Source organism: Paralichthys olivaceus, chromosome 14 (assembly GCF_024713975.1).
Source record: "Paralichthys olivaceus isolate ysfri-2021 chromosome 14, ASM2471397v2, whole genome shotgun sequence".
NCBI lineage: Eukaryota > Metazoa > Chordata > Actinopteri > Pleuronectiformes > Paralichthyidae > Paralichthys > Paralichthys olivaceus.
The window spans coordinates 19,014,114-19,035,057 of record NC_091106.1 but is presented as its reverse complement, the minus strand read 5'-3'; the positions used below and the strand labels follow the sequence as shown (position 1 = coordinate 19,035,057).

Genomic DNA, 20,944 nt, shown 5'->3' with positions numbered 1-20,944 from the left:
CCAGCCGTCGCACATTCACTCACACTCCAGCCGAAAGCAGCCTCTGTCAGCAGAAAAGAGACACAAGCACACACTCTGCAGAGATTACAGGAAAATAATATAAATGCACAAATGGATTCAGTGACTGACACAGTGGCAAATTAAATTTATTCCCAAGACAACTCCTCACTCACTCTACCTCTCTCTCTCCTGTGTGTGTGTGTGTGTTTTCCTCCCATCCAGAAGAAACATCCTACTTCTTGTACAATCTGTTCGACTCCAGGACAGAGGGCATAGTGCAGGCACAGGAAGAAAAACTGCGGAAATATTTAAATCAGCTACATGCTCAGGTACACACACAAACACACACACAATGAAAAGTTGACTGACAGACACACACATGATACACCACTCACACATATATTTATTATATATCCAGTCCATTCATAACCTTACCACGCTAAAGAAGCTTACACATTCTGGTCTAAAACGATTTGCAGTGTGTAATCAGATGTGGATTATTCACAGCACACACACACACACACACACACACGCCCTCCTCTTGCTCTATTTCTGAAGAGTGAAGGTTTGAGTCGGGCCATGGAGACATGTTAAGATTAAATCGTATTTTACACTTTTTGGTTAAAGGTCACGTCTGAAATGGCCATTTGGAGTTCAGTGAAACAGTTTCCTGGTCCGGCGTGGAACCGTTTTGCAGTCACAGCAGTGTCGCTCTTGAAGAAATTATCTTCAAACTTGAATGGCCCTACAGTGGCCCTATGAAACTACATTTGAATGACCTTGATTCAGATTTCAGTTCATTGATTATTTTTTCCTCCAAAAATGCCAGAAAGTTGTGAAAAATGCTGATCACTAGGTAGCATCTTCAGATGTTCATATTTTCCCTTCAATAATAAAAAAAAAAAAAACAAAAGCAAATTATTGTGACGTGTGGAGAATTGGAGCCAGTGTTTCAGCTTTGGTTTATATAAGGTCCACCACTCAATCCGCCTGCCATACTAAGCAACACTTGTGTTCATAGTGTTCATCTGCTGATCTCTCAACGCACCAAGTCCGACAAGTTGTGCTCCAGCTGTTCTGAGAGATGATGGCACTTTCACGATGCTGATTTTCTTCCTCTTGTCTCTTTGCAGAATATAAAAATTCCACTAAACATCTACAAAGGTATCAAGAACGTGCTGGAGTCTTATAATGTCCCAGAGCTCATCAAGGTACAGAGCCCGTCCTCCCACGGTCCAAATGTTTCCTAGAACAGCTTTCAGACAAAATCAACAACCAAAGCCGTAATATGACAAACGGAGGGTGTATTTGTAATACTTTTGCTTTCTGTGTGTGTGTGTGTGTGTGTGTGTGTGTGTGTGTGTGTGTGTGTGTGTCTGTCTCTGTGTTTTAGGATGTGATGGCGCTGGTGGAACCCAAAGACGAACGTGGCTCTGTGTCAGCTGCTCCCCGTTTTACTGTAAGTAGGACAGGCTGAGAGTGTGATAGAGCTGCACTTAGATGCACTGTGTGAATGGCAACTGTACTTAAAGTGCTCTTGAGTGGTGATCAAGACTAGAAAAGCTCTATACACCATTTACTGATAATCAATAGAATGTGTTTGATCATGTACACTGTCTCTGTCTCCATCAGGTTATTGAGGGTAAGGTGTTGGCGCTTGAGAATAAATTAGCTGAACTGAAAGCAGAGAACAAACCATTGGGCACCATTCTCAAACAGACCATCCAAGCTCTGTGTGCCGAGGAGGTAGGATTTTTTGGGATCGCTCCGTCTCAAACAAGTGGTTTCTCCTTCTTGTTTACCAATGCAATGTTCCCATTGTCTGATCAGAACCTGCAGCGCGCCCTCGAGCTGAAGCAGCAGCATGAGGAGATGATGATTGTTGGTAGCTACGCCACCCTAATCAACCTGTGCTGTCGCCAAGGAAATGTGGAGGAGGCGCTCCACCTAAAGAGGGAACTGTGAGTGGAGCAGAAAACATGCATACGAAATCTCTAAGTAGGACATTAAAGTTTAACTTGAGTGGTATTAGGGGAGACATTAATGTAGTGACCAGCCCTTCTGTTGACTCCCTATAACACAGGAAACTCTCCCCCTCCTCATGTCATGTTTGTCTCTTTACTCAACACCTGGTTTCAGCTCCAACAGGAGAATGTACAATAGAGGAGTTGCATCACAAGTGGAATTCATTAATCTAATCACTCTCACCCTCTGTCTCTGTCTCTGTCTGTCTTCAGGAGTCGTAAGGACTCATCAGTAGTGCTGGATTCCAGTAAATACATTGCACTGGTCAAGGCGCTCTCCAAGAATGACAGAGTGGAGGGTAAGTTACTGTCAGGAGCCAGCTAGTTAATATTTCCATTCATGGTTTAATCTGCTTTTGTTTATCACTAGTGGAGTGACAAACATGAATGGGCTGGTTGCAGTTTTTTTTTTGTAACTCTTCACAACTTCACAACTTTTTCCTCAGACGAAGAGATTAGGCTTGAACTTAAAAAGGTGTGTGGGTGTGTGTGTGTGCGGCCAACTCTGTCACAATCTGTCTCTCTCCCTCCCTCAAACCACATTAGCGAGCCATTTCCTGAATGCTACGGTGGGTTTCCTTCAGCCCATCGAAGACCCAATTACTATCAGTTTTGCAGCGCTGCTTTTTGCACACAATGACAGGCAAAATGTTTCCCTTGTCTGTCCTCGCCTCTCCTCTCCTCCCCTTCCTTCGCTCTCTCCGTCTCTCTACCTGACCCTCTCTCCCCCTGATCTGTCTACGAACGTGTCATTCTCTCAACCCCCACCCCCGCCGCACCACCCCTTGCACACATCCACGTCAGTGAGAAATGAGAGGGGGGAAAATTACAGGACTCTGTTTTTTTTTCACAATTATTGAAATCCGCCTTGATGCTAATGGCAGATCATGTCTGCCGAAGTGCTTGAGCATTTCACACACACACACACACACACACACACACACACACACACACACACACACACACACACACACACACACAGACGTGCAAATTTGCATGTGAATTCAAGCAAAAGGCATTTGGTGGGCTCGACGGCTGGTGTGTCCATCTGTGTGTGTGTGTGTGTGTGGGGGTGTGTATAGGGCTAACGCATTTGCCATTAGCCAGAGTGTGCATATGGAAGGGACGCTTGTCAGCCACATTAGCACACATGGCTAACCTTGATGTTAGCCTGTCTCCACCCAGACGCTGGTCCGCCCTGGCTCCCAGCACACACCAGGCCCAGCTGAAGATCATGTTTCCTGGCATCTTGCTTGATAATGGCTTTGTTGTTTTTGCCCTTGTTTCAAAGCATCTCATCCCACCTCACCTGGCAACTTTGTTTTTACTACATTTCCTCCTGACTTTAGCCTGATGTCACCTTTCTTCCACCTTTGGTCTTCAACTTGTCCTTATATTAACTCTCTCACCCTCTTAACAACTTATTATGCGTCGACAAGTTGTTCACACAAACGTGTGTGTCTCCGAAACATCATGAGAAAACCTCTATATTTGCCATAACTGAATGAACTGATTAGAATTTGGTCACTATGACAAAATACACAAAATACATTTTATTGTATCTCTTCAAGAGTCTTCACTACATACACTGAGTCTGCCCTGACATGGATGTACACCAATGACACATTACCTGGTTAATGACTGTATAAAAGGCATTTTTAGAAAGGCTATATTGTTCTATCACATTTGTATATCCATTTGCAGAACAAGTGCATCCTGTCACCCAGTGAACCTGTCATAGTATCAACATGGACTTCAGGAGCCTTTACCTCTTACCTTAACTTCTCTCCCTCCATTATTTTAAATACGCCTCTCCTCTATCAGCGCGCATCTCTTTGACCTGCCCTTGCCTCTCTGCCTCCATCTGTCCATCCTCCCACTTTGGTAAATACAACTTGTTCTGGCTTCAGGTGGTCAGGGTCTGGCTTCAGGTGGTGTGTGTGTTTGTGTGTCTTTTGGGAAAGAGACATCACTAGCAGTCAAGTCATTGAACATTAGATGAACCATCGGGCTGTGTGATGTTTGTTTACCTGGCCTGTCTGCCTCCCCGTCTGTGTGTGCGTGAATGCGTGTGTGTGGGGTCTGGCTTGCTTTGCTGGCTACGATGCTCGACTGAGCTGATGGATATGCATACTGGCTAAACGGACGGATAAAAGGAAAGATGGAGGGGGAAATGTGGGGATGGTGGACGGAGAGACGTTAGCTAGTTGAGCTCCATTTGGGCAGATCATATCCAAGCCACTGGTCTCAGTGATTAACGGGTCTGTCAGAGACTGATGGAGAGAGGAAGGGATAGAAGGCGGTGAGGGTAGAGAGTAAGAGAGACCCATTTGGAGCACGAGAATTATTTGCATTTTATCAGATCGGCTCATTAAAGGACAGTTGTTTAATGTTGATTCTTTATTTTATGTTGAGGTTGTTTGCGCTTTTGTTTAAAAGGGATCTGAGTTTTGTTTGTGATTGTCCAATTTAGTTTCAGTCTCTTTCCCTTTGACAACAACTTAAGTGACATTTGCATTCTGTTCGAAAGCAGCTTAAGTTCACTCTGCTCTTCGAGATCTGACCAACACCAGAAGACACACCCCTGAAATTTCAATACACTACGTTCATAATCTTGATTTTGTAGTTTTCAGGCTGTTTCTGTTGAACGAAGAGCTACATTACAGCCGGCTAGAGGGATGAGGGAGTAGCAGCCATTGATTTCCTGAATGTACAGAGCGTTCAGTTCCTTTTTCTACCTTCTTCACAAGTCAAACCTTTATAGAGCAAACCAAACCTTTTCCTCTGACAAGCTTCATCCCCTTGTCATTGTCCTCCACTATTGCCAGTTACCCTTACTCCATCCCTCCTCTATTTCCCCCTGTCCCATCTGTGACAGCGTTTCTCATCGCCATAACAATTGGCAGAGGGAGACTGAAATTAGGATGCCAAAGCACTCACCAGTGGCCCCGTCCCTCACCCCACAAGTGTGTGTCTGTGTGTGTGTGTCTCTCTGTCTCTATGTAAATGTGTGTTCCCAGTAGAGAATGACACCCCTCATTATAGGTTTTGTTATATTACCAGTTACTTAGGTGTTGTGCAGAAATGCTTTACTGCATTTTTATCAGTGTTTACTACAGTTTTCACCAACATAAGGAGCCAGGATTTTTCTTGAGTGGATTTTAAGCGAGGTGCCATTATTGGCTGCAGTTGGTGAAATGACTTCACACATATTATTCAAATATATTCTGTTTCTCTACATCTCTCCATCTCCACCTTCCCTCTCGGTCACGCTGTATAGATTAGTATCTGTGGTGGAGAGCGGCTGTATCGCTGTCAGGCCATTAGGAGCTGTCTAAATAGACAGTAAACGCATTTTAATTAGCTTACAATTACACACATGCATACATACACTGACACACACATACACTGACGCATACACTCCCTTTTCACCATTTAGCCCCTGGTGTTGGCCAGATGGGCGCATGGCCCAGTAAAAAGCCCTCCATTACTGGCTGGACTTGACCAAACTGATCCACCCCTCAGCCTGCTTACCGGGGTCTCAACGGGGCTACTGTGGGCCCTTGTTGCCACATACCTATAATTTAGCCCCCCAAGTGCTTTCCACATGGCCACGGCAAAAAGCCGGCCTCCATTGTAGGGGTCTGGTAATTGTAGTCTCGTTTAGAAAACCGCAAGTAGCAATTAGCGCAGAGTTGGCATTATACAGGGTTGGAATTGCATCCCCGCTGGGCGCAAAATGCTGTTTTAATATGGGTTTGTTTTCCCCACATGGAATTAGCTAAAGGGCCTTTTTTTCATATTCACACACCCTACTCTTCCCCCAGCTACGCTCTGTTCCCACCTTACGCTTTTCCTCTGCATTACCTCTCTTTCTCCTTTTCTTTCCATCTTTTCATTTATTCTTTTGTCTTCACCTCTGAATCCCTCTCACCATCACTCCATCTTTTGATTGAATGTTGTCTTACCAAAGCATCCGACACTTTGAAGAGTTATAGGAAGAAGAGTCACTGATGTAAACATGTCTAACGATGACGGTGTCTGTCTGTTCTGTATTTCTCTTTCGCTCTGTCACAGAGGCGGTAGATATCCTGAAGGAGATGAAGGAGAAAGGTGTGGTGTTGAACGAGTCAAACCTCACCATGCTCTTCTACGTGTTCAACAGCTTAGTGGCCGAAGGTGGCGTCTCCACCATCCGACGGCTGCAGGACACCATCTTCACCCTCGGTCTGGCCAAGCCCACCACCAATCTCTGTTCCCCCCTGATTTCTGCCTACCTGGAGAGGTACTAAAATCACACATGCACTGATTTATCCAATGGTTTATGGTATTTTTTATTTATTACTATCATTGTATCATTTTATTGTCTGAAGTTCTCCACTACCCAGTGAACAAGCTCACTTTTGTTGTCATATTTTTGTCTTCATCTGCCAAACCCGGTTGCCAGGTGTGTGTATGTCTGTGTATCGCAATGAGTCACTCATCCCTCCCTATGATCATAGCTGAGGTTACATTCTGGGTCAGCGATTCAGACAGAGAGAGGATGTGGAAATTGTTCACTTATTTGTGTGTTTGTGTGTAAGATTGGTTGTGTGTGTGTGTGTGTGTGTGTGTGTGTGTGTGTGTGTGTGTGTGTGTGTGTGTTTGTGTTTGTGCATTGCTGGAGCCAGTTTTTTCATTTTTCGTTTTGAAGATTCACCAGCTGCACCCTCTCCCATGAGCCCCCACCCCTGATCTCATGAAACACCCTCTGCTATACTCCAAGATGTGTGTGTCTGTGTGTCTGTCTGGCTGTGTTTGTGTTTGTTTGTGTGTGTGTGCGTCTGTGTCTGTCTGGCTGTGTTTGTGTGTATGTGTGCGTGCGTGCGCGTGTTTGCATGAGAGTGTGCATGAGAGATGGCCATCAGTGCTTCCTCCCATAATGCAAATGTATTACCAAATACTGGCTATGGGGTCACCAGTATTACCCAACCCCACAAATCCATTCTGTGTGTGTGTTGCTGTGATTTATTTGTCAGAGCAGCTTTTAAGTAGATCAACTCATTAGCATGTTAATTATGTACAGAGCACTAATTGCTAGATTTAACACAGACACACAGTGCGTCGTTTGGGGCCCGGCACCACACACACACACACACACACACGCCCTGCACATGTTTTCGTACACACTGTGTAACTGTAGTGTACATGCTGCTGCAGAAGTAGACCTCTGAAAATGAAGCTTGTGCAAACACACAAGCTCAAATGCTCACAAACACTGGTGCTCCCCCGCTGCAGTTTGTTTTGCTGTAAGTCTGTGCTCTGGCACAAACAGAGTTTCCAGGTTCACTCGTTAATCACTGCCTCTGTGAGATTAGCAGGCTAATTTACTTCTGGGTCATCAACAGCAGTCGCAACACACAAATGCACACATCAGCTTACCGCTGCCCTGTTCACGAATCAAGTGCCAGTTTCACTTCCTTCAAATGATGGTGCAGTGAACACACACTAATGTAAACAAGCTAGTATTCTACCACAATCTGTCTTTTGTCAATTGTACAACTGTGTTTTTACCTGATTATGCTCATATATAGATGCAGTTATTTTGACAGTGGTCAACTTGATCATATGATCGATTGTTGTTGTTTAGAAATGTTAGTGTACACAGCAACATATTTCTTGAAGTTCTTCTAATTTTGACTTTTGCAGCTTTCTTTTTAAAGCTGTAAAAGTACTGTACAATAATTGAGCAAAGAGCTGTTCACCTGTTCATCGAAGCTCGACTCTGTACACAGGATCGATTGGAGAATCAGCTGTTGTTGCGAACGTATCATGTGCTCAGATTGCACCACATTCAACACTGCACTTCCTTGTGCCCTTAACAATACACCTGCCAAGTGTGAGGCTGATAAGATGAGTGGTTCTTCAGATATGTGAGCCACATTTAGACAGAGATTCCTGGAACTGTTAGATAGATGATTGATTGAACATATTCCAACCTGCAGGAGTCAGATGAAGCCAACACATTAGTGTCAGGAAAAAGCCTATAAAGGCTTCTTGTAATATAAATGAATGAATGGGATTGTAGTGAAAAAGCATAAAAATATGAACCAGATTTAACCTGTTACAGTGGTTCAGCTCAGCCTGGGCAGGTTTTAATGCCACAACACTTGACCTTTGAACTCCAGTCGAATCTATCTCCTCTCTCTTCCTCGTTTCTTATTCTATGAACTTTATCCTTTCGTCTCCACTTTTTCATTCCGTCAGTCAGCAGTCAGACAGACAGTTGGGAGGAGGGACGGAGGGGACGTGATGATAAAAGAGGACAAAGCAGGCATCATCCCCGCCTGCACCCGTCTCATCGCTGCGTCAGCGCTAATGACTTAATGAACACTTCTCTGGCAGATTAGCCCTTGACAGCCCATCATATGCACCGCCCCGTTAGCCTTCACGCCCGTCCGCTCAGTATTGTACGTGCTGAACGGCTACTGCGTTAGCTAGCTGAGATTGCCACATCCTTGTGGAAGTGATTAGCGTCGGAAAATGCTAATGAGTCCAGCTAAATGAAGAGCTGGCAGGACATGTATGATAAGACAGTGTCGATGGAAGAGGAGGAGGAGAGAGATGAGAGCTCAGAGGAAAAACACCTCATCCACTGTTTTTCTGCCATCTTGTGTTGAGCATACAGTGAAAAACAGGTTAACATATAAATTGAAGCAGCCAGAGGTGAAAAAAAGGAAGTTAGAGGGAAACATAGGGAAATAATAAAGGGTTTAAACACATATGTCCACCTAAATTGATATTTTCATCAGGAGGACCATAGTGGACTGGTGGTTGCAACTACTGAAGGCAACTGATATTTTCAGCCTCCACTTTATAATACGTCGATTGTGTCGAATAATGTGTTGTCAGCATTTTTGAATGCCCCTGAGTGGCAAATCTAATGACTGAGTAGGTATGACTGTGTGGGTGTTGGTGTGAACATAAGTGCCATTCTTCAGCACATGTAACATTGGGCTTGTGGTGTCATGATCACACTCTCATTTGCGTTTTGAGACACACAGACACCTCGTCCTCCCCCCATCTTGAGGACAGTGGCTTGATAACAGGCCTGCCGATCTCCTCCGAACAAAAGAAGGGGACGGAGAAAAGGAGTGGGGGAGTGAGATGAGCCAAAATGAGCTTCCTTGTCTAATCCTTCAGGTTTCCACCGAGCAAAGCGCTCGTTATTTTTTCAGGGATTAATTGGCTGGAAAGTGGCTGACATGCAAAGTTGGGGACATTAACAGGGCTCTGCGCTGCAGTAAATGGCAACGCAAAGTGACAGTTAAATTGTACCTAGGGGAAATTATCCATCTTTCGACATCCTTAGGTCTTTTTTGGGGTGGATCGGCGGGCGGAGAGAGGGGTGGGTGGGGAGGGGGTGTAATTGCAAGGCCCTTTTTTTTTTTTTTTTTGCAAAGAGTGATGGGGTGTTTTTGTAAGATGTCTCATTAGGAAGGAGGGATTATAAGTAGGTGTGGAAGAGCTTGATGGAGGAATGAATGAGGTGGACTGATAGAATGTGGAGGAGGAGTTTTGAAACATCCATCCAACATGACTTGGCTACAATGTACAGAAACGGCTCTTGCGTAAGACACCGTGTTTACTACTCAGCAACATGCGATATAAGTTTTAGTTTAATTAAAATCAGCTTTCCACAATTTTTTTGCCCTTGTCTCATTTTTGTAGTAAATTGCGTCCCGCCATGCCCCTCCTCTTTATCTCATTTTCAAAAATTCTCTGTCTCTCCTCTGTGTCGTTGAACAGCCTCTTGACTGGCGCTGCTGAATAATGTTGTCCCTCTTCATTTCAATTAGCGGACCTCTTTACCTTCCAACCCTTATCACTCCATCCCTCATCCCTCCCTCGCTCTCTCCTGCTTCTGCCAAACTCAAGGTCACTACATTTCCTTTTTTTTTGTCAAGCGGTTTCTTGTCTTCTTTGGGCATATTTTCCTGATCAGCTCATCTAATTGATAAGAGGAGAAAACACTTGAGAAATTATACCTGTTCGGTCACACACTGTCCCTATCACGCTCCGTCTCTCTGTCTTTTTCTGGCTCACTTACTCTGCCCCCTACCTCCCCCTCGGGTGCCCTATCTGCTTTGACCTCTGTGTGATTGACATGGTAATTACCCAATCAACAGATTGATGGCAGCGCTGTCACAATAGAGGGGATTGAAGTGGTCTGTCTTCCTCCCCCTTCTCGCAGCTTCATGTTCTTTTGCTTCTTTCCCCCATCTCCGTATCTCCACTCCTCTCGTTATCACTCCATCAAGTGCACTCATCCTCTCACCACGGGCTGTTTTGTTTGTTCATCCGCCCGCAAGGGATGGACCGTGTGTGGATTGGGGGGGGGGGGGGTAGACTGAGCAAGAGAAGCATGACATGAGACAAGCTGGTGGTGGTAGGGGGGGGTCCTAATGTTGTTGCCATATTTCTGCTAAATTGCTCAGCTGGGGGGCAAGGTCGTCGGAGGGGAGTGAAAGCTGACAGCATGGAATCACAAAGCAAGATGTTGAGGCGAGAAGGAGAAGAAAGAAAGGAAGGAGGAGATTAGGAGGAACGGGGAAATGAGAAGAAGAGGAAATGAGGGTTAAAGGGAGTCTGAGAGGACAAAAGAAGAGAAAGAGCATCAGAGAAGTTGGGAGACGCAAAGGGAGCTGAGGGTAAAGATCAGTCGAGTCCTTTTATCGTTTGCATGTCTTCCCCTCTAAAAGCCTGTCCAGAGAGACATTAGCCTCTCGCAGACAGGTGCGCCTGATTGTGTGAGAATGATGTATTGGGGCCAAAAGGCCTCATCACCCACAGTTGAGCTGTCATGAATTCAAAGGCCTGTATTGTTGCAGTGGGTCGTAGTCCTTGAATAGGAGGTCACAAGGTTAACACCCATGATACACTCTCTATTCTCTCCTGACACAATCCCGTACATGACTGATTGCACAGACCTGACATCTAACTCGCTCTCTGTTCTCCCTCTCTCCCTCTCTTTTGTGTGTGTGTGTGTGTGTGTGTGTACACACCTGCAGTAAGGACCTGTCCGGAGCTCTGGAGGCAACGCTGGACTTTCAGAAGCGCTACAATCAGCTGCCTCGCATTCACGACATCCTCGTCGCTCTGGTGGAGAAAGGAGACACAGAGCTGCTGCAGAAAGGTTGAACATTTGTCTACACAGTCCTATTCTGATCCATCAATTAAGTGACGAATTGATCATTAACTTCTCTTGTGTTCTAAGTAAGCCGAGCATTTACTGATTCCAGCCCCTCAAACGTTAGGTTTTCAGATATTCTCAGATTTATGTAATTCTAGAGCTGCTTTCAAACATGCACTGAACTCTGCATAATCTGCTGACATTATCTGGAGGGGCTGAATGTGAGAATACAGATACCCAAGTCAACTGCTAAGGACATTAACTGTCCTGCCAACCTTTGTCCTGGTTAAAAAACTAATTGGATAATGTCCAAATCAGCCCATATGAGAATACAGCAGAAAATTATAGCAGAATGACAAAGATCCCTTGTTGGATTTGAACTGAGGATGTTGTGGTTCATGGTACGTACCACTAGGATGCCCCATCTCACCTCATAAATCCTCTGTGTCCAAACAGCTTTATTTTTTGTGTCTCGTGATTGGCAAAAAAACTTTTTATTATTCATTTATGTGTGTGTGCATCTGTGAGCTAGCAATCCTATGAATATAAGAGGACCAGAGAGTGTTCAGACGAGGGTTGCGGTGAAGCACGTCAGCGGATCACGTTTTGAACAGTCTCTCCGTGTGTCGACAGCGGCGAGGTGAAAAGTTCAAGTTCAGGGTGCCACTGGGGCAAGTGGCTCTCGAGTGTGTTAAAGTTCCAACCGTAAAGTGGAGCGCCTCTCCACCCCCCACCCCCCCATCCCACCCCCGCCCAATAAGAGGTGACAGACCCACAGTCGCTGCACCTTCAAAACAACATGACTTCTGCAACGATTGTCTGTCAAAGGGCTGAATAAAACAAATAATCCCCACTCCCTCATGTACAGACAGGTGCCTTACTACACAAACCTTAAGTCACCCTCGATCTGACAGCATTCAACACGTCGAAGTCTGCAGCCTGCTACACCGCGGCTCTCTCCTGTGGACCCCATGCTGTTGCAGTGCTCGGATAGTATGAAAACTCACCTGGAAACACACCATCTGAATTAAAAGCGTAAAACCTGCAGCCTTCCAACAGACTGACCTTCAGTGGTCTGAAACACTAAAAGCACGAGGCGGCTCGCCAAAAGCTCTCGACTCATGCGTTCGACCTTGATTTGAGTTCAAGCATCAACAAATAATAAAATGTAGGGTTTTTGTGAGGTGTTTGGCAACAGCAGAAACAGTGGATAATTTTGAAAAGGTTACCAAACACACTTAAAACCTGGAACGTGAGAAAGAGGTAAATAATATTAATTGGTGGTGTTAATGAGCTGATGTGGCTCAAGCTTCAAACTAGGACGTGCACAAAAGTAATACATCTAACTTTAGTCTGTTTGATCTTGACCCACAAACACAAATGTCACTACAGTTTTCTTTCTGTTGACTTTCTGTTGAAGGTAGAGGGATTATTCTTTCCTCCTCTGCATCAGTGATTGTGCCACTTCCAACTGAAAGTTTGCAGCGTGTGTTTGTGTGTTTGTGTGTCTGTGTGTGTCATACCTGTGCTGAAGCTGCTGCACAGAGATAATTCAAAATGCTGAGCACAGCGCTTTAGCAAGTTTACCAGTGGAGCTTAGACTTTCATTCGGGATTTGAGTTTGTTGGCATGTGCGTGTGTGTGTTTGACATGATACGGCTTCCCTGTGCCTGGGACATTGTGCCAAATAATGGGATCAGAAGGAAGGATGAAGTGTGCGGTGTGTTTGTTCACCTTGCAGTTATTTTTTATTCACGACCTCTGTCTCTTTCTCCTCAGCCATGGACTTCGTGAGTCAGGAGCGAGGGGAGATGAATATGCTGTACGATCTGTTCTTTGCATTCCTGCAGACAGGCCGCTTCCGGGAGGCTCGTAAGATCATTGAGGTAAACGCACACACACAATATTGGTTTTATATTAATTAAATTAAGGAGCTCTTTTATTAATCCATGTGTCTGATTTTCATTTATCAGATGGAACAGGTCCCTCTTAAAATCAAATCAAACATCTGATGTTTCCAATAATAAGCCATTTAAAACATGAAAATAAGTTTAGATGATAATAACAGGAGAAGAATCATAAGAGCTTTCATGTATTCTACCAGTGCCTACACGTCACTAACTGTGAAACAGTTAAAGTAAATGGCTCTGCCCGACTGTCATGAGCCACAGAGGCCGTGCAGTCTTTTTGTCATCGTAGCTCATCTGACCTGGATATTTTATGAATATGTATATATTTGTCATCTTAAGTCCTGCGATAAAACCCTGTAGATTAGTGTGAGAAAAATAGAAAGGCAAAGCAGGCAGATAAGAAGCGATTTTCACGTGGATAAAACGGATAGGCGGTCGGGGACTGGATAGCAGGACAGAGAGATTGATGATTAAATGAATAGAGGGATGAGTCTGACATCATAGGAAGGGAAACAAGGTCATTATGTTTTCTGATCAGGATGAGAACAAAACGGAAGAAAAAAAATGCCTTCACTCTGACTCTCTCTCTCTTGTCCCGTTGGGCATTAAAAGAGGGATTTGTTCCCACTTGAGGATTTTCAAACCCTCTTAAATATTACTGACATGTTGTTATTGTGATTCTCATTCTGCTCCTGTTGGATTGTACAGCTGTTATCCTACTTATAACAAAGAGTCAGCTAAATGCTAGTGCTGTGTGAGATTGGGGATTCCTGATAAATGGACTGCTGGAATATGTAGGTGAAAGTGAAAAAAGCTCAACTGCATCACTCCATCTGGTGTGTTTGAAGGTTTTGACTTGGATACAGTGAGATTAAACCAGCAGATCTTTAAATGTCTTAATGTGGACAAAGCATTTTCACTTGTTTCCACAACAGACGGCTAATGTTTAGATTTACATAAAACAGCTGTTGTACGCCCCCCGGACATTCACTTCCACAACTGGCTGTGCTGCAGCCACACCATGTCTTAATGTTAAAATGCTTCACCGTTGCTACTACTACTCTTTTTGTTCACCATTATTGTTTATCCTTTGTAGTATTTTCTGTAACTAAGCAACCTGCTGCAGAGTAGACAACCTGCTTCCTGTTTCCACTGGTTCCCACATGTACGTGAACGGTCACATCATATGCATCTTCAGGTGTCAGTATGGATGGGAATTATTACCTCTGCCAAGGAGGTTAAATTTGTCTGTTAATTGGCAGGATTACACAAAAACTACTGGATGGATCACCACAAACCGTCTGGAAGGATGTGGTTTGGGTCAAGAAGGAACCCATTCAATTTTAGTCCAGAGAAATGGGCAAAAGCCACCACTAAAATAGTGCTGCATACAGCCATTACAATGCAGTAACAGAGCAAAATGTGTTAGTGTTAAGAAAATTTGGCTCAATACGAAACTGTGGCCGGACAAATTAGAATATGCGGGGCCACCACAGTTAGATAAGTAGATAAATAGAAATGTAGGAAGTAAAGTGGATTAATGGTAAATGCAGCCTTGAACCCAGAAAGACGAGAAACTCTTTTTAAGTTTAAAAAGGAAAAAGCAACAACTGTTGATACTCACTTAAAAAAGTGAACTGTCTCTTATTAAACTTGCGTGACGATGGACACACAGTGCTCAGATGATATAACTACAATAGAATCATATCCGTCTCTCAGATATGCAAACACACTCGCTCATATACACAAACGCTTCTTTCCCCCCTGTGAGAGCGTCAAGTGGCCGTCCAGAGTGGTGTCTCTCTTTAGGCTGTGTTTGGTATAATTGGCAGCTGATTAATCACAGCTAATTAAATGTAATGATAGAGAAAGGTGGCCAATTTTGTGCTAAATGGTCGTGGTTAGGTAGAGGATTGTCAGGTGGTCAGGCCTATTATTGTGCTGCGTGTGTGCGATGGTCAAGGTTAGGTAGTATTGCTAAAGAGTGGTGAGCCATTATGTGTTTTTGTGTCAGAGAGAGGGGTGTGTATGTGTATGTGTGTGTGTGTGTAAGTGGCCAGGTGATTAGTAGAATTAGAACATTAGGAATTGAGATGGAGAGGGGTTTGTTAAGTGGAGGTGAGACAAGGTCGCCTCTATCCATTTTATGTTTTTACGTACATGTACCTGTAAAGTTTTAGCATTCAAAGGTCATACAAGTGTTGTGCCGTTCTTTGTATTCTTTTAATCCACGTCCTTGTGTAAATTATGTGCCTTCTGATTGGTTTCTGCCCAGATTAGGTTGATTTGTCCTGATGGATTTAAAATCCCTAACACATGTATGTATGTATGTGGCGGTGTTTGCAAGTAGATGTACGAAGGCTGCTTTGTGCCTGCAAGACTTTACCAAGTGAAAGGACTCGGAGGCAAAAAGATGGAGCACTTGTACTGGGCCTTAGTCTCTAAGAAGATTAGACAGACCGAGAGAGAGTGAGTGCAACACATTTTAATTTGTCCCTTTGGCTGGTTGGGTAAGAACATAATGCCTTCGCCTGGGCCGGATGGAGGGATGGGGAGGCAGGGGAAAAGACAGAGCGGGAGCATGGGAGATTTGGAGGAGGAGGCAGGGATTGAGAGAAGTGGGGATTGAGAGAGGAAAGGATGACAGCCGTGAGGGACGGGCAGTGGAAGGGATGAAGCCCATCGTTTCTTGATGCCCCCCCCCCCCCCTCACGGTATGATGGGCTCCCATCAAAGAGGCCAGCGGGAATTGAGCGCCGTTGATCCTCATTCAGATTAACTTCCAGATCATTCTGTCTCTCTCTCTTTTTTTTTTTTTTTTTTACCCCCCTCGGCCAGATTACCAGGAGAGGGCGGGTGAGATTTCTCAGTCCTAGTCTTATTCAGATTGTATCAAAGCCCAAGAGGAGAGATGAAATCCTGATCATGGTTATTCCATGATAATAATCATCTAGTCACTTCACATATCAGGGTAAACCTCAGCTACATGAGCCTGCAGATCAATCTATGTCAGCCCTTATTTGACAGCTCAGACACTCGGTTTATCTGCATATCATTGGTGCCCTGAAAGAACGACAAGTTTCTGAAAAAATGGAAGATGATTTGCAGCTGTTCTGTCTGTGCATTTTAATCCTAAAGTGTTATTGTTCTGTTTTGAAATTTGAACCTGAAAATATGCATCTCAAGTTAAGAGAAGTGTTTTCTCTCATCCGTCATGAACTCATCAGCTCAGAATTCAGGGGCTTTTTTCTCCCCACTCTAAATTGGGTTTTCCATGATGGATCATAACTTCTAATGCTGTGTCCACTAAAGAATCGATTTGGTGAAACTAAGGCCTGTGCATTATAGCTTATGAAGGATTTATGTATAGACAGCTGTTTTGAAGAAGCAAAAGTGAAGCATTTGCTGATTCTACCCGCTTTTGTGTTAAGCCCTTTTTCCAGTTGTGTTATATATATATATATATAAGGCCACTCAAATATTAACTTCACAACAATTTAGGCTTATATATAATCTGACTCTGCATCAGTGTGATGTATATATAAAACCACTGCACCGACATAAAACTGCAATTCTGAGTGCTGACCTGTTCCTCTGCTGTTTAAACTGGTGAAATATGCATTTGTATTGACCTGGGGCTGTAATTGGTGCACATCAAGTAATAGCAATATTTAAAATGCTGTTTAGGTTGCATGGAGTCGTATGGATCAATAGGCATTTACATTATAGATCATTCTTTTTTTTATGTGTATATTTAACCTTTATTTCATCTTATGCTTGGTCTCATTATAGAGTTTCTTTAATATTTAACAACCTGATCTGTTTAAATGTTTCTAGACCCCTGGTCTGAGGGCAAGGCCTGGACGTCTGCAGTGGTTTGCAGAGAAATGCATTTTTGTCAACCAGGTAACACAGACACAGACAAACACACACACACACACACACACACACACACACACACACACACACACACACACAAACATATACACCAAGTCACAAAGAAGCAAATGAAAAGAAAAGTGAAAGAACATGAATTTGAACTTAATCTACGTTGTTGTGTTTGTGTGTATAGATGGAGACCTTGGAGCAGCTGGTAGACATGACAGCCAAGCTGTTTGAGTGTGACAGAGACGAGATGTACAGTTACGTCCTCCGCCTCTGTAGTAAGTTTCTTTCTATTTATCTTGTGTGTGGATGTGTTTTCCACCTGTAACCTCCATGTGCTGTCTTGATCTCCCCCGTCCATGGTGAGTGTGTCTGTGTATGTTTGTGTTTTGAGCCTAAAATGTATGAAATGAAAAAGTTTTGGCTGGTCCTCACTTTCTGATTATCTTTGGATGGACTGTTTGAGGCTCAAGACATAGTCTTAGGGTTACGTTTAGTATTTTAGTTATTGTAAGAGGCTAGTGAATGCCTATGAGTGTCCTCACTAAGATACAAGTACAAGATTGTGTGTATTTGTGCAGAAGACATGGTGTGATTGCTGCAGTAGAGAGCAAAACAGATAACAGTAGTGATTGGAGTGTTGAAGCTGATTGTCAGCCCATTACACACACACACACACACACACACACACACACACACACACACACACACACACACACACACACACACACACACACACACACACCCCACTAGTTGATGTGTTACCTAAATAACAGCATAGTTGAGGGTCAGTCAGATGATCAGATTACTGCTTTGATTGACCTTTCTCAACATGGAGGACTTGTGCAGTTTGAGCTACGACCACCACTGACTATACAACCACAAGTGTCATGACTTTCATAAGAAATTAAATCAGAAATCACCTTTTTCTCACTTTCACTGCTTTGTTTTCAGAGGTGACAAACAACTGGCAGAAGGCCGAGGCCATGTGGACGAAAATGCAGGAGGAGAACGTCATTCCCCGGGAGACGACGCTGCGCATGATTGCGGACATCTTGAAGAATAATGGCCAGGAGGTGCCCTTTAAGATGCCTGAGGTAAAACCCCAGCTTTATAATATGTACATCACACTGACGCTCATTTGACAGATCTGTTATTCAGAGGAATAATTGCCAGGAGGTGACTGAAAGTGACGACCAGGAGATTCCCAAGAACTCTGGAGGCCTCTGGAAGTGCCTGAGGTCAAAGATAACATGCAGCCATGCAGCACTGATGGTTAAACACACATTGCAGTGGAACCTGTGCATACATTTATGTCGTTAGATCTTGAATAAAACTGAGAGGTAATGATGCATTTCAGTGTTTATAGCGACAAGAACACTAGGAATTGTAATTTTTTTGTCTTCATATCCTCGTAAATCAAATATATTTTAGTTATTGAGCTTTCATTGCACAAAAAGTAATTTGTAGATCTCATAATTGATCTCTGGGAACATTTCTCACTATTTAGTTTTCTTCTCCGTTCTCCACGGTGATATCGGAAGTGTCCTTGATAAATAAACGGAACAGATACAACAGCTTTGATAGAGTCATTCATTAAATCCCAGAAATTTACCTCAGATTGACCCCCAGACGTTGATCACAAGAACTAACCCCCCACCCCAAAAAACCCCTCTGGAAACTCTTATCAGCTACTCTCTTCATACACACCCCCCCCCACCCTGCTCCACTAAGCCTCTGTTCATTACATACAGAGGAAACAGGATTGGAGCTCTGATCTGAAGTGTGGTCAATCAGAGCGGCTGCCTGGTGAAAGGAATTACAGCCTGATCTGTCTGTAAATCTGTAATGCCAGACTAATTTAACCAGCAGCTAAATGCCACCATATGGCTGCAGCTGGATGCTTAGTTACATACAGTGTGTGTATGTGGGTCGTACCTGACGTCAGGTGGATAGAATCTGAACAGTTTGAATTATTGATCAAATAAAGATGGAAGAGGTTGTTTTTTTTTTAGCTGTTGCAACAATCTGTTTCTTTGTTCTGTTGCTCGATTCTTCCTCTTTACATTTTTCCTCAGTTTTAGTTTGTGCATGCGAGTGTGCTGCAATGGCCCGAAGCGTGATGAGACAGGAAGTGATTGCTGTTGCCTGGAGCGATGAACTTTGTGACCCCCAGGGGCTCTTGAGTTGACACCCCCGCTCTGACACACAGACTCTCTTAACACACATACACTTTCCTTTTGCCCCTGGGGTGCCAGACCTAATTTGCCCCCAGCCGATACAGCTTAACCCCCCTCCACTCATCGGTACACGGGTGACTGAGCATTAGGGGACACTGCCCTGCCTGCCCTGCATTATTGCACTGTCACACACACACACACACACACCAGCTCATTGTGTGTACACAGGCTTGAATGCAAGATGTAGCTGTGTTTTGACTGAAACATCGCACAATGTTTTATCACTGTCTTCTCTGTATGTGTCATTTATAGGCCTGGCACGAAGGAGCTGAGACCGCACAGCAGGACGAGCCGGCACTGCCCCCCACCACAGCCGCAAGTGCTTCTGAATACCATACCCGTCTGTTGGCCCTCTGCAAGAAGGGCAAAGCCAAAGGTAAGCAGCAGGAGGCCTCGGTGTCAATGTCCCACACGACATGGAGCTGATTTAAAAGCATCAGAAGCTGGTTTAAAACAAACCATCTGAGGTGTGTGAATTAAATCAGAAGCTGCAATAGTGGATCACCTGATATACTGTTCATAATCTATATAAAGGATATCTGTCCATAAAGGGGTTCTACAGGATTTCACTGGTTTGGTTTGCAAACCCTCTGACCTCTACTCAACTTTTGTTGGATTGTTGATTTTGGAAAGTTACAAAAAATGTCGGACACTAAAACTGTAGGATATTAGTGTTTCACCACTATAGTTGTTTTGTAAAGGCAGATAACTCTGTTCACCCAAAAATAATAAGATTATTTGATTTTCTGCTTTTCTTCATCGTATTCTGTCTTTTTTAACCCTTCCCCCCCTTCTCTCTTTCCGCAGAGGCCTTCTGGATGATAAAAAAAGCCGATCAACAGGGTTTGACATTAACCGCCTCTACTTACGACCACCTGATCCGTGCACTGTTGGCTGACGGGTCTATGGAGGATGCCATGGTGGTCAGGGACATGTATGTGCCTTAACATCTCATTTTGCAACATGTAAATCCTTGCAAAATAGAAAAAGAAAACATTACGAGTCGAGCTTCACCGAACTTTGAGAAAAACGTCACTTCTTCCTCACAGCAGTGTCACCAATCTCTCTTTAGTGTCTTTATCTAGTTCAGATCATCACAAATCTGAATTGTGGATATAAAAGCAGATTGTGAAATGTTCTTCAGAAACAAATGCAACATGTAGTGTGGGTAATGCTCTGCTGGTTCCCCCGTCCCCTCAGTCTGAGGCACCAGGTCACCTCAGGCTAAAAAAAATTACGTCTCCTCACTCGACATGAGGATTATAAAGTGATTGTGTGCTAACACACTCAGCCCTGCTGGATATGAACAGTGGTTCTCACTAAGCCCCAGGACACACACACATGCACACATGCTTAGATGTACAGATTAATTTTGGATTTCTGGGAAGCGGCTGACTTTGCTCAAAAACATCAATCTTCTTTCAATTAGTAATGTATCATGTGTTGTTGTGTTATGGGGACATATCAGGACTTGGAGACAAATGGATGGACAGACAGAGGTATTAGAGATGTGGCTTAAGTCGGCCGCTGATCGGCTCTGTTCTCTTTGTCTTTTTAGGTAATCTCTTCCTTTTCCTTTATCTCCCTTTGTTCCTTTATTTATATCACTTTCTCTCTGTTGAAGAAACCCATGCACAGAGTCAAAAATAATATCAGGACATGATAAATAAATAAGAATTACTAATTTGTTGAGAAAGAAAAACCTGAAAACAT

The 20,944-nt window shown here is 43.8% G+C and overlaps 1 protein-coding gene across 1 annotated transcript in view; it reads left to right on the top strand.

Annotated features, from left to right (window-relative positions):
* The window catches only part of lrpprc (leucine-rich pentatricopeptide repeat containing), a 47,589-nt gene that overhangs the window by 15,264 nt on the left and 11,381 nt on the right, over positions 1-20,944 (top strand). Inside the window, exons 17-30 of the mRNA XM_069538655.1 lie at positions 223-329; positions 1,134-1,211; positions 1,394-1,459; positions 1,633-1,746; positions 1,831-1,961; positions 2,238-2,323; positions 6,102-6,309; positions 11,075-11,199; positions 12,976-13,082; positions 16,944-17,012; positions 17,179-17,269; positions 17,946-18,088; positions 19,484-19,607; positions 20,039-20,165. Coding sequence (XP_069394756.1) covers positions 223-329; positions 1,134-1,211; positions 1,394-1,459; positions 1,633-1,746; positions 1,831-1,961; positions 2,238-2,323; positions 6,102-6,309; positions 11,075-11,199; positions 12,976-13,082; positions 16,944-17,012; positions 17,179-17,269; positions 17,946-18,088; positions 19,484-19,607; positions 20,039-20,165 — 1,576 coding nt within the window. The remainder of the gene's footprint in view (positions 1-222; positions 330-1,133; positions 1,212-1,393; positions 1,460-1,632; positions 1,747-1,830; positions 1,962-2,237; positions 2,324-6,101; positions 6,310-11,074; positions 11,200-12,975; positions 13,083-16,943; positions 17,013-17,178; positions 17,270-17,945; positions 18,089-19,483; positions 19,608-20,038; positions 20,166-20,944) is intronic.